The sequence below is a fragment of the Sminthopsis crassicaudata genome, chromosome 1 (assembly GCF_048593235.1).
Source record: "Sminthopsis crassicaudata isolate SCR6 chromosome 1, ASM4859323v1, whole genome shotgun sequence".
Taxonomy (NCBI): Eukaryota; Metazoa; Chordata; class Mammalia; order Dasyuromorphia; family Dasyuridae; genus Sminthopsis; species Sminthopsis crassicaudata.
Window position 1 is genome coordinate 147,058,466 of NC_133617.1, and position 13,923 is coordinate 147,072,388.

At 35.6% G+C, this 13,923-nt stretch overlaps 1 protein-coding gene and 1 long non-coding RNA gene across 4 annotated transcripts in view; one reads left to right on the forward strand and one right to left on the reverse strand.

The window, feature by feature from the left end:
* CFAP418 (cilia and flagella associated protein 418) overlaps positions 1-2,309 on the forward strand; it is a 39,210-nt gene extending 36,901 nt beyond the window's left edge. For both annotated transcript variants that reach the window (XM_074269069.1, XM_074269060.1), the window contains exon 7: positions 21-2,309. In XM_074269069.1, the coding sequence (XP_074125170.1) occupies positions 21-129 (109 nt within the window). In that variant the 3' untranslated portion in view covers positions 130-2,309. The remainder of the gene's footprint in view (positions 1-20) is intronic.
* LOC141543594 (uncharacterized) overlaps positions 1-13,923 on the reverse strand; it is a 78,684-nt gene that overhangs the window by 29,861 nt on the left and 34,900 nt on the right. Inside the window, exon 3 of one of the 2 annotated variants that reach the window (XR_012482477.1) lies at positions 3,435-7,819. The exons of the other annotated variant lie outside the window; for it this stretch is intronic. This is a non-coding gene — a long non-coding RNA (uncharacterized LOC141543594). Of the gene's footprint in view, positions 1-3,434; positions 7,820-13,923 lie in introns of those variants that run through there. 2 annotated transcript variants of the gene reach the window in all.

Consider the following 13,923-nt stretch of genomic DNA (forward strand, 5'->3'; position numbering starts at 1 on the left):
GCTGCCTTTTTTTACTATAGGAACAACATGCCTGAGTTCAACAAATTGAAAGCAAAAATGACAAAGCGGAAAGGGACACGGGCCTATGCTTGTCAGTGTAGTTGGAGAAATGTAGAAGAAACTCACTGACCTTTCAGGACTGATCCGCAGCTTCGATGGGTTTGTGGTAAACATAATGAATGAAGTTTTCTCACCTTTCAGCCAGTTATTATAGAAAGTCCAGCATTTATGGAAGCAGGACTCTGGAATGATTTTATAGTTAAGAAAGGAAGACAACTGTTATCATATGTGTCTCCTAGCAAAAGACAGTGGAACTATTTGAGTAAATTTTTAAAATTTCCAAAGTCCAATGGGTTGGGAAAGATAATCAGGCTTTCATACTTTAGAATCATTCTTTTTTCCTTACTAATATGTGTGAGTATTGCCTATAATAAGGAAGGTCACAAGGTAAACTTCTCATTTCTTGAGACTCTGATGTTTGCCCTCCTCTCTGTCTCTTTTTAGGCTACATGATGTTCTTCTAGCATCAAGTATTTATAAAATATTTCATATATACATTTACATATATACATTATATATATTATTTCTCCCCAATTACATGTTAAAACAATTTTTTAAGTTTTGAGTTCTATAGTAATATAAATAAGTGGCATGTAATATAAATACTCTTTATATAGAGAGAAATTAAAGTAATGCTGACTTTTGCACACACACAGAAGTCCCTCATTCCGAATCTTGTGTGTGTTTAGTATCATCTATATCTGTCTAATCTAATGTTGCCAAAGACTATAAGAAGATATAGCAGAAATCAGATTGACTGTGATCTCTTGCACAGCTGATGTTCTCTCATCATCTCTAGAAGCATTTTATAGAATTCTCAGAGAGATTTACCCATTTTTGGTGTAACAACTATTCTTATCCTGGTCACTTTCACACTTTCCATTTATATCTGAAAAACATCTTTGGATGGGCCATTTTAATTATATATGCTTATTTCAATGTAAGAATTTTCAGGGAACCAAAAACCATAAATATTCATCAAAAACATAGTACGTAAGTGCAATAATAGCAAATGGATGCTTTGGTTTTCATTTTATAGGTACTTTGTAGCATTTAACATGAATTTGCCAATGGATTGCTTTTTAGTTGTGAACTAGAGACTAGAAATTAGAAAAAGGAACTAATAACACTTCATCTGTCATCATGAAGAGATCTTTCATACTCGCTCCTTCCATAGTCATTAGCTGAAGGGGGAAGTATTAGAGATACTGAGATAAATCTAGAAACTTCCTAATTTTCTTTGTAATATAATCAAAAAGACTTCTTACCAATAGGATTCTTAAATATCTAGCTCATGGAACTCTAGAAAAACCAGGATAATCTTTCATGTTACTCTTTATCTGAGAAAAAAATGCATCTGATCATAAAATCCTGGCCATCACAATAATGTGCAAAAATGCTAAATTTACTCTATTGATAAAAGTTAGTATACAGCTAAATTGAAAATCTGGTGAAGACATCCAGTCTACAAGTTTTTTAAAGGCTATTTTTTATTGCTTGAAAATGTTTTCAGTGTAAAAAGAAGTGTTATAAATATATTTGTTAAAAAGAAAACTCAGTGAAGCCACTTTCCCACAAAATAGTAGACTCAAAAACAAATACAAAGATTAGTATAGACCTATTAGATATGTAAGTTATAAAAGTATCAAAGTCACTGTTCAGGAATTTTAGATTGTAATACAAGTTTCTTTTACTACAGTTTTTATTTGAAACAGTTACTTTGTTCAAATTTTGGGGCTCCATCTTCATTTTTTTTTTGTTTCCCACTACTCTGGTACACCTGACCTATGCCTTCAAGTACCCAACAAATTATTAACATTCAGCAAATGAATTAATAATATCCCAAAATAAATAGTTCATACTTTTTAGTACTGCCTTATTTTGTAACTAAAATATGGATAGAGTATTGTTATTATATTTATGTGTAAATGGTTATTATAGGCTTATAATTGATTTAAAATTTAGTATTAATATAAAATAAAATTTCAATTTCTCCATATTGATAGAAAAATAGATTTAAAACCATCTTCAGATGTCCTGCCAAAATGCTTACTGACTTTTAGAACCTTTTCTCTTTGACTTAATGTGTATCGTGTACAAAAAAAAAAAAAAAAAAATTTAAATAGCTAAAAAATTATTCTGTGCACTCAGATATTGTTTCTCAATAATACATCAAAAATAAGTGTCATAATCTATATGTTTGTCACATTTTCTATATTATTCAATAAAGATAGTACTGTAAGAGTTAATTTGAAGTGAACCTTTTATTTGTTTTCATGGAAGGAGGGGTGTGCAGTGTGCATAATACTTAACTGCCTTAAAATTTTTCAAATATTTATCAGTAAAAAAAAAAAAAAAAAACTTAATCCAACTCCCCTTTTTTGAAATGAGATAACTGAAGCCCAGAGAAATCAAGTGATTGATAATAAAATGAGGAGTAAGTAAGTGGCAGAACCAGGAGTAACACTGCAAGGCTTCTGAAATTCAAGGGCCTGGTGGGATAAACATTGATTTGTAAGTCTTAAGCAAGAATAGGTTAGGAAAATCACTGTATAATTTAAGCAAGAACAGATTAGGAAAATCATTGTATAAGGAGTCATGTCTATGCACATGCAATACATACATACATAGGTATATAAAAATATATGTGTGTATAGCAAAGCATTAAATTCTGCAAAAGAGGCAAGTGCCAATTGAAGAAAGAGATCTTGTAATGATCGGCTAGGTTCTGAACACTAGTTTCAAAGGACCTTATCAAATTCTTAGAATCAATCAGAAGTGACAGTATGAATTTTTTTTCAATATATTTTTCTTATTTTAATTTTTTTACATTTGTTTTTAAGACTTTTTAAGTTCCAGATTTTCTCCCTTCCTCCCTGCATTAAGAAGGCACATGTGAAATTAGGCAAAGCACTAACATAAAAGTCATGTTGTGGGAGGAAAAAAAACCTAGATCCTCCCCCATTTCTCCAAAATAAACTCAATAAAAAAGGTTTTTTAAAAGCATATTGCAGGGAAAGGGACATGTATGTGCCAAAATGTTTGTGGTAGCCCTTTTCATAGTGGCTAGAAGCTGGAAGATGAATGGATGTCCATCAATTGGAGAATGGTTGGATAAATTATGGTATATGAATGTTATGGAATATTATTGTTCTGTAAGAAATGACCAACAGGAGAAATACAGAGAGGCTTGGAGAGACTTATATCAACTGATGCTAAGTGAAACAAGCAGAACCAGAAGATCATTATACACTTCAACAATGATACTGTACGAGGATGTATGCTGATGGAAGTGGATATCTTCAACATAGAGAAGAGCTAATCCAATTCCAATTGATTAATGATGGACAAAATCAGCTACATCCAGAAAAGGAACACTGGGAAATAAGTGTAAACTGTTATTTTTACCTTCTGAATCCAATTCTTCCTGTGCAACAAGAAATTCGGTTCTACACACATATATTGTATCTAGAATATACTGTAATATATTTAACATGTATAAGACTGCCTGCCATCTGGGGGAGGGGGTTGGGCGAGGAAGGGAAAAAAATCTGAATAGAAGTAAGTGCAAGGGATAATGTTGTAAAAAATTACCCATGCATATGTACTGTCAAAAAAAAGTTATAATTATAAAATAAAATAAAAAAATTAAATTAAAAAAAATTTTTTAAAAAAGATCACTGACAAAAAAAAAAAAAAAGCACATTGCAGTCTGCATTCAGACAACAATCAGTTTTTTCTTTGGATATGGACAGCATTTTTTATCATAAATCTTCAGAATAGTCTTGAATCATTGTATTGCTGAGAATAGCAAAATCATTCACAGAGCAGCCAAAGCTATGCCCTGCAAACACAAGGGCCCCCTATGCTCAAAGCCAAGGCTCAGAGCAGCACTGAAAGTTTGAAACAGTGCCCTCCTTTCCCCAGGAGCAGAGCTCAACCATAAAAGTAAAAAGAAGTAGTACCCCCCTCCCGAAAAAAAAAAAGAAAATGAGCAAGAAACAGAAAAAAATCTTGACCATAGAAAGCTACTATAGTGATAGGGCAGACCAAAACAGCTGATCATCCCACAATATTGTTACTACTTTGTACATAGTACATTTCACTTTTTTTCACCCTATTTTCAATTTTATTAATCTCCCCTTTTATTTTTAGAATTTCAAATTTGGTATTTAATTGAGGGGTTGTTTTTTTAATTATATCTTTTATTTACATAACATAATGATGGGCAATTTTTTCAACATTTACCTTTACAAAACCTTCTGTTCCTAATTTTTTCCTCCTTCCCTCCAACTCCTTCCCCTAGATGGCAGGTAATCCAATACATGTTAAATTATATGTTAAATCCAATATATGTATACATATCTATACAGTTATCTTGTATCACAAGAAAAATCAGATCTAGAAAGAAAAAAAAAAAAAAACCGAGAAGGAAAACAAAAATACAAGCAAACAATAAGAGAAAGAGTAAAAATGCTATGTTGTATTCCACATACAGTTCCCATAGTCCTCTGAGTATCGATGGCTCTCTTCATTACTGAACAATTGGAACTGGTTTGAATCATCTCATTGTTGAAGAGAGCCATGTCTATCCGAATGGATCATCTTATAATCTTGTTGCAGTGTACAATGATCTCCTGGATCTTCTGGCTTCTGGAATACTATATTCCAAATCCTCTGATCCTTTAATGTAAAAGCCTGACTGTGGCTCTGTTAGAATTGTTTGTTTATGGATCGTTACAATATTTTCTCCTTGACCTTGGGAGTTCCAGAATTTAGCAATAATATCCCTGGGAGTTTCCATCTTAGGATCTTTTTCTGGAAGTGATCAATGGATTCTTTCAATTTCTATTTTAGCCTCTGAGAGAACATCAGGACTGTTTTCCTTGATAAACTCTTTAAAGATGTTGTCTACTCTAAGATACCACTACACACCTTACACACGTGTCAGATTGGCTAAAATAATAGGAAAAAATGATGAATGTTGGAGGAGATGTGGGAAAACTGGGACACTGATACATTATTAGGATTGCAAACTGATCTGATTCTGGAGAGCAAGTTGGAATTATGCTCAAAAAGTTATCAAACTGTGCATACCCTTTGATCCATCACTATTTCTACTGGGCTTATATCTCAAAGAGGTCTTAAAGGAGGGAAAGGGACCCACATGTGCCAAAATGTTTGTGGCAGCCCTTTTTGTAGTGGCTAGAAACTGGAAACTGAGTGGATGCCCATCAATTGGAGAATGGCTGAGTAAATTGTGGTATATGAATGTTATGGAATAACACTGTGGAATATTATTGTTCTGTAAGAAATTACCAGCAGGATGAATACAGAGATGATTGGAGAGACTGACATGAACTGATGCTGAGTGAAATTAGCAGAATCAGGATATGTGTACTTCAACAACAATAATGTATGAGAACAATTCTGATGGAAGTGGCCATTTTCAGCAATGAGAGGATCCAAATCAGTTCCAATTGATCAGTGATGAACAGAATCAGCTACATCTAGCGAAAGAACATTGGGTAATGAGTGTGGACCACAATATAGCATTTCTTTCTGTTGTTGTTTGCTTTCACTTTTGTTTTTCTTCCCAGGTTATTTTTACCTTCTTTCTAAATCCATTTTTTCTTGTGAAACAATATAATTGTATAAATATGTATACATAATTGTATTTAATGTACACTTTAATATGTTTAACATGTATAGGACTGCCTGCCATCTAGGAGAGGGAGTGGAGGGAAGGAGGGGAAAAGTTGGAACAAAAGTGTTGTAAGGGTCAATGTTGAATAATTACCCATGCATATGTTTTGTCAATAAAAAGCTATATTAAAAAATAAATAAAATAAAGATGTTATCTAGGCTCTTTGACCATGACTTTCAAGTATACCAATAATTTTTATATTTTATTTCCTGGACATGTTTTCCAGACCAGTTGTTTTTCCAACGACATATTTCATACTGTCTTCTATTTTTACATTCTTTTGATTTTGTTTTATTCTTAATTTTTCATAAAGTCATTAGCTTCTATTTGTTCAAATCTTAATTTTTAAAGAATTATTTTCCTCAGGGAGCCTTTATACCCCTTTTTCCACTTGGCCAATTTTGCTTTTTTAAGGCATTCCTCTCCTCATTACTTTTTATTTCCTTTTGGTGCAAAAGGATTTCTCTTCCCAGTTTTTCCTCTGTCTCTCTTACTTGATTTTCAAAAACCCTTTTGAATTCTTTGCATGGCCTGAGACCAATTTTCATTTTTCTTGGAGGCTTTGGATATAGGAGCTTTGACTTTATCCTCTTCTGTTTTTATCTTGTCATAATTTTCTGTGGTCAGATTCTTTTTCTGTTGTTTACTCATTTTCTCAAACTATCACTTGGCTTTTTAATTCCGTTAAAAGTAGGGCTCCATTTTTATTATGGAGAGTGTACCATTCCAAGCTTGAGGGCAGCTGTTTTCAGAGATCCTTCTAGGGATCTGCATATTGAGCCGGCACTGCTACCCAGATCTGCATATGAGCAAAGCAACAGAGTCCTGCTTTTCTCTACAATCTCCCTCTGACCAGCTATTCAGCCACTCTACCCTGTGGGCTGAGGTCTCCCACAATCCTGCTGTCCTTGCTGCCACTACTGCTGTTGATGGATAGAGTGGCTCCCAAAGCCCACTCCTGATTTGCCGGGGCTCTCCTCACACCTTAGTACCAGAAGCCTTTCCTGCTAACCTTCCAAGTTGCCCTTGACATATATATGGGCAGAGAAGTCTGGAGACTGCTACCACTGCTGTTAAATCAGGGTTTCAATGCCTGCTCCTGATTTGCTGGGACCCAGACTATGCTGGCCTATGCCAGACCCACCCCAGTGCCAACAGATCCCTACTGTTGACCTTCCAAGCCATCTTCAGCGGGAAAATTGTTCCACTCTTTTTGTGGGTTCTAACACCCTAAAATTTGTTTAGACTCATTATTTAGAGGTATTTGGACGGGTTGGGGGAAAGTTTGAGGGAGTGCCTGCCTCTACTCCACCATCTTGACTCTGCCTCCCCAGAATATGAATTTAGATCGTCCCATTTCCCTTCCTTAATGGCCTGGATGATGCAATCCTTGATGTCTCCAAAGTAGGAAAGGGAAATTATCTTTGTAAATTATTTCTAACCAGGAAAATTATCATAAAACCTAGCAATACATTTCAACTGCTAATTTACTCAGCTGCCATTCCTTAAATAAGAATCCTTATGTCCAAGTGTAATGATTTAAATTATGCCAGTAGTGACATCACCCTACCATGATTTGTTTGATTATATGACAACTATGTGATCTTTCAGCATCCTTTGTAAAAGAACATATAACATGCATGTTTAATTAAACTGAATTAAATTTCATTTTAAGAACTTCCCACCATCCCTTGAAATTACTAGAGTCAACCTGAAGTCTAATCAGGGCACCAGCTTCTGACTGCTACTGAACTACTATGACAGTGCCCCTCTGCTTCTCATCCACAGTCCCCTTGAATCCTTATTGTAAACCCTCATCTTCACTCAATATCTCTATGGTTGTTCCTTGTTTGCCCAGACTTCTTAGTATAGAACAGGATTCAAACACCTCCTTGGGCCCAGCAGTGTTGGTACCTTATATTTCTAGAAAGGGGGAAAATCCCCCCCAAAATTCTTAAGAAGCTCTTCTTTCTTAGCTTTCCCATACTTTTCTTCAAGCAGAAGAAACTCCTCTGCAACTTTGCCAGGAAATCCGGGTTCATATTTTAAGAGCTAAAAAAAAATTAGAGAAAATTTCTCATAGTTCTATATCTCTTTGAATACAAAGTAAATAGGATCTGTGTAATGGATACACAATGTTGTTTGATACTTTACACATTAACAATAGAAGTGCTTGATGTAGAAATAAGGTCTAAAAGTTCCTGTTTTCACTTCCAATTGTAAGGCCTTTCCAGCTGCCAAGTACAACAAAGATAATTTAAGAGCTAATTTGAAACAGTTTGGTTTAGGAAGGGTTTGGAAGAAGGGGTAGGACATAAGATATTTTGAAGGTACCCAATTCATTGATTTGGAAACTCGAAATAAAAGTCAGACTTTAAAAAGTACTTTGAGATATCAAATCCAAGCCTTTTGTTTTACAAATGGAGAAACTGGCCAGAGAAGTAAAGCTTAAGTAATATATAAGGGGTGTTCATTTCAACAAACATTGAATAGGTATTTGATATGTACAAGGTACTGGTAGGTACTAAAGTTGAAAATATTATAATTATTATTCAATATTATATTGAATATAAGACCCCCACCTGCCCAAGAATAGGTCCCCACTTGGCTTGCCTCTATATTCCACCATTTTCTTTTACCTTGACTGAAATTCACATAGTCATTCCACAACAAAAATTGTGATAATTTTCTTTAAGAAACCATTTAAAGGCACATAGTATAAAAGGGGGAAGACAATGGCAAACTTGAATTTAGCGCCCTTCTCATACCCCATGTGGGCAATGATAAACCCATATGAACATGGATTTGTTTATTAATTTAGCTGTCACTTGGGTAAACAAAACTTGAAGGGAGACCTTCAAGGGGGGAAGATTGGCAACAATGGAATGACATGTTTTGTTTTGTTTCTTTTCCTATGATGGTGGAACAGCAGGAGAGAAGATCAAAAAAGCATGAGAGCCCAGACAGTTGTGGTCATTGGGAGAGCTAGCCCTAGTTTTGTCCAAGGCCAACCATGAAAGTTAAAGCATCAAGGAAATCAAGACATTTTAGAAGAATGCTTCCTTTACACTAATATTTCTAAGACACTAAACATAAGAAGATTAATCATTCAATTGGCAGGATTGATACTGGATTCAGGACATCTGGTTTGTAGTACCAATTCTGATTATTTCTGTAACCTCAGGGAAGTCTCCTTTCAATGTCTAAAATACATTTTTCTACAGAAACTAAGTTGTAAGAGTCGGTTAAATTCCTTAGTGCACAGAACCTAGTGAACTGAAATTCTGCAAATTTAATCAGTGTAATTGGAATACTGTAAATTTGCCATGAAAAGTAATAGAAAAATGCTGTTACAATTAGAAAATGAAATTTTTTAATGATTTTTAGAATTTAAATGCTGGTGTTCAAGGAAAAGCAGATTTAATTAAAGGAAGAGGAAAAAACAGCAGAAAACCTTTTGTGCAGATTTTGAAGGAATGGAAGTATTGGTGAGAACTAGCTCTGAAAGGATTTCAAGGATCTTTCAAAGGAGGTTTTGTGGTCCTGATTCTATAGCAGGTCTAATTTCATACAAAGTTAAAAAAAACTTTCCTTTCCATGCTACAAATCTATCACCTATCATCCATGATTAAGATCATTTTTTTAAATCTCATAAATAGAAAAGTGGGAATAGAAGGAGATGGATTGAGATTTTCCTAAAATAACTAAAAGTTGTAAGCAAGAGGGAAAAGCTGAAAGGAAATGGAGACTTCAAAGGTGTGAAATTATAACCACTATTAAATAATGAAAATACAGTTTATGTGTATAATCCTAGTAAAAAGGAAACAGACAGATATCTCCGGTGGCCACCTGGGGGCAGCACTAGTCCAAGCTCTCTGGTCCTTAGTTTATCCATCATAAACCAAGAATTGGCTTTGATGACATTTCTACCTTAAAGTTCTGTCAGATTCTTTGATTTGATGGCTATGGAGATTATGCTGTTCTCAAATTCATATTTCATAATGGGTTCAGAATTAGGGAAGGAGAAAGAGAAGAGAGAAAAAGGGAGAGAGAGAGAAAAGGAGGGGGGGAGAGGGAGGAATAAAAGGTGGAGAAGGAGGAGAAAATAGAGACAGAGCAGAGAAGAGAAAGAGGAAGACAAATAGAGGAGAGGAGAGAAGAAAAGAAGACAGGGAGGGGGAGAGTAAGAAAAGGAGGGGAAGAGAGGGAGGAAGGAAAGAAAGAAGGTGGAGAGGGAGAGGAAACAGGAAGACACAGAGGGGGAAGAGAGAAACAGGGAGAGAGGAAGACAGAAAGAGATGGGGAGGGAGAGAAAAAAAAGAAGGGGGAGAGAGGGAGAGGGACAGAGGAAGGGAGGAAAGAAAGAAGGTGGAGAGGGAAGGAAAAAGGAAGAGAAAGAGGAAGAGAGAGAGGGAAGAGAGAGGGAGAGAAAGAGAAAGGAGGGAGGGAGAGAAGAAGGGAGGAAAAGAAAGAAGGTGGAGAGGGAGAGGAAAATAGAGACAGAGACAGAGAAAAAAAGAGGAGAGGAAGACAGAAAGAAAAAGACAGGGAGAGAGAGAGAAAAGGAGGGGGGGAGAGGAAGGGAAGAAAGAGAAGGTGGAGAGGGAGGGAGAAAAGAGAGAAAGGAAGAGATAGAGAGGGAGGGAGAGAGAGACAAACAGGGAATAAAGAGAGAGAGAAAGGGAAAGAAGACACAAAGGGACAAATGAAAGAGAAGTTTCCTTTTCTTACTAAAAATTACTAACTTGTCTTTCTCCTCAACTTTCAGGTCCCTAAAAAAGTCTCCCCATCTCACCCTGATTCAGGGCTAATTGAGGGCAGGACAGGAAGCACAGGATCACAAATGTGGCCAGTATCTCACCTACTCCAGCCCCCACAATGTAACAGACTCAAGATTTGCTAGTATCTTTTTTTTTGCTGAGGCAACTGGAGTTGTGATTTGCTCAGGGTCACACAGCTAGGAAGTGTTGTGTCTGAAGTCATATTTGAACTCTGGTCCTCCTGACTTCCGGACTGGTACTCTATCCATTGTGCCACCTAGCTGACCCCAGACTCAAGATTTGAATCCAGGTCCTCTAAGTCAAGAGTCGGTGCTCTTTCCATTGCCCCCAGAGCAATCTGAGGTGTGGGGCCTGAGAGGAAGTGACAAGGAAGTAAGAAGGGAGAACAAAATTCAAGGCTTGGCCCACTTTCCCACTGCCATTTTCCCAGACCCAATCCTGAATTTCTTCTGACAATCAACCCTCTTCATGCCCTACTCTTAATATCAAATGATCTGTGACTTCATTGATCAGGATTTCCTTCTAATAGTGGAATCTGCATTCATGTCTTGCCCATTCATCAAATATCTGTCCATGTCCTCCCTCATGTGAGGACTCCCTTCTCTTCCAGTTATCAAATCTCCACTCCATGTTGTCCTTCACACATGCTCTTCATAGCTCCTTACTGACTTTTACCCACAATATACATCCCCATTGTTTTTTGAATGACAACTCATCTTTCATTCTTCAGTAACTGACATTCCATGTCTGAGTGCCATAACTAAATGCTGGCCCTGGAGTTAGGACCTGAGTTCAAATTCAGCTCAATTACTAGCTATGTGATCTTGAGCAAGTCAATTAACTTCAACTGCCTTCAAAAACAAAAAGAAAAGAAAGACAAAATATTAGCTTTAAAAATATGGGCCCTTCTCACATGTGTAAAAATGTTTGTGGCAGCCATTTTTGTGTGGCAAGAAACTAGAAACACTCAGTTTGATGGATGCCCATCAATTAGAGAATGGATGAATAAATTATGGTATATGAATTATATGGAATATTATTATTCTATAAGAAACGACCAGCAGGAAGATTTCAGAAAGGCCTGGAGAGACTTATATGAACTGATACATAGTGAAGTGAACAGAAACAATCAATTCTGATAGGCATGACTCTTTCCAACAATGAGATGATTGAGGCCAGTTCCAATCACAATATGCTATTGTGAACTGCATATGTTTTGAAAATAAAAAAAGCCTTTAAAAATAAAAACTATGATGAATTTTTTAAAAAATTAAATACTGGGGAAAAGAAAAAACCTTTAACCATAATTGTTTTTAAATCACCAAAAACTATATTCTTGTCTTTCATTAAGAAAGAGTAAAAAACAGAAACCAAAAAGAAACTTCTTTTACAAATATGTACAGTTAACAAGCAAAAATAAATGTGTGTGAGAGATTTTTCACTCTCAGCCCCTCATTTATCAAGAGATAGGTACCATGTCTCATTCTAGTTGTCTGGAATTGTGAATGGCCAGAAATACCAAATCCTTCAAAGTAGTTAGCTTTAATTCAATGTTGTTGTCACTTAACAGTTAATAAAAGAAAGTTTACTTAGCTGTCACAAGAAAAAGATATTCATGAGGATGCAAAATTGATTCATGTGTATATTGTTCCCCTGCCTCTGTGATGGGTTTTGCTAGTCAGCTCCTCCTAAAACCTGAAGGAATACTGTGTTCTAAGGAAAAATAGTCCTGCTTGTCATGGGGGTTAGGGCCATAGGCAAAACTGCCAGGGCAGAGTTCTAGGAGATATTGCTCCTACTGCAACATCCAAAAGAACATGTTCAGTATCATGTATTTTTTGTATAGACAGCATGGCCTAATAATAATCTGAATTAGAACTAAAGACTTCCGGGAAATTGCAAAGCTCTTTTATTTATTCCAAGCTTCTCATGGAAATAAGGACCCATCTTTATTATTATTGTTGTTGTTGTTATTAAAGCTTTTTGTTTAAAAAACAAATGCATGGATAATTTGTCCACATTAATCCTTGTGCAAAACCTTGTGTTCCGATCCTCCCCGCCTTCCCCATGGCAAATAATCCAGAATATGTTAAACATGGTAAAATGCATATGTTAAATTCAATATATGCATACATATTTATAGTTACCTTGCTGCACAAGACAAATCAAATCAAAAAGGGAAAAAATTAAGAAAATAAAATGCAAGCTAACAGAAAGAGTGAAAATGCTATGTTGTGATCCACACTCTATTCCCACAGTCCTTTCTCTGAGTGCAGATGGCTCTCTCCCTCACAAGACCATTGGAACTGGCCAGAATTAATTTCACTGTTGAAGAGCCACGTCCATCAGAATTGATCATCACATAATCTTCTTGTTGTTGTGTACAATATTCTCCTGGTTTTTTTTCACTTCACTTAGCATCATTTCATGTAAATCTCTCTAGGCCTCTCTGAAATCATCCTGCTCTACCATTCTGAGCAATTAGTAGCCATCAATATCAAGGCAAGATACTTCACCAGTAAATAAAGATTATGATTTGCTGAAGGTTAAATGATGGGTTGGCATGTTTTAGCAATAAAGTGTTTTTTGATTGTTATATATGCTGAGGGATTTTTAAAGATCTAATACTATTGCATGCTTAAAATATTACAGTACCATGTAAACAGAACTTTTATATTTACTGGGAAAAAATTAATATGACTTCACTACTTACTTTATTTTGACGGTATAGAATTGAATCTACAATGTCTCTGAGTTAGATTGATATCTCATTTGATCCTCACAATAAACCCAAGGGAGTACCATTATTTCTCCCAGCAAATGGGTCTCAGAAGAGGTTAAGTGGCTATTTAGACATAACTAGGTGGTATAGTGGATAGAGCAGCAGGTCTCATCAGAAAAATCTGAATTCAAATCTAGTATTAGATCCTGGGAAAATCACCTAATCTCGGTTTGCCTCACATATAAAATGCAGATAACAGAATATTACCTATCTCTCAGGGTTGTGAGGATAAAATGGAATATTTAAAGCACTTTGTAAACCTTAAAGCACCTTATAAAATTATTATAAGTGACTTATCCAAGATTTTACAGCTAATAAATGTCCTAAGCAAGACCTTAGCCCAGATATTTATTCATTCTGATCTTGTTGTCTGTCATTGGTGATGGCAATGTGGCCAAAATTAAATTACTCAGTTATTTATCAATAACCGTACTACAAGTAAGCACTGCTCCCCAAATAGAAATGCAACAATACGAAACCCAATGGAAAGCTTCTGACCTAAGCTGCTCCATTTTGCATACTCTGTTTCTAATTTCAAATCAGCAGATTATTCACAAAATCATGATCACAGATTTGCATTACCAGTTACTAGA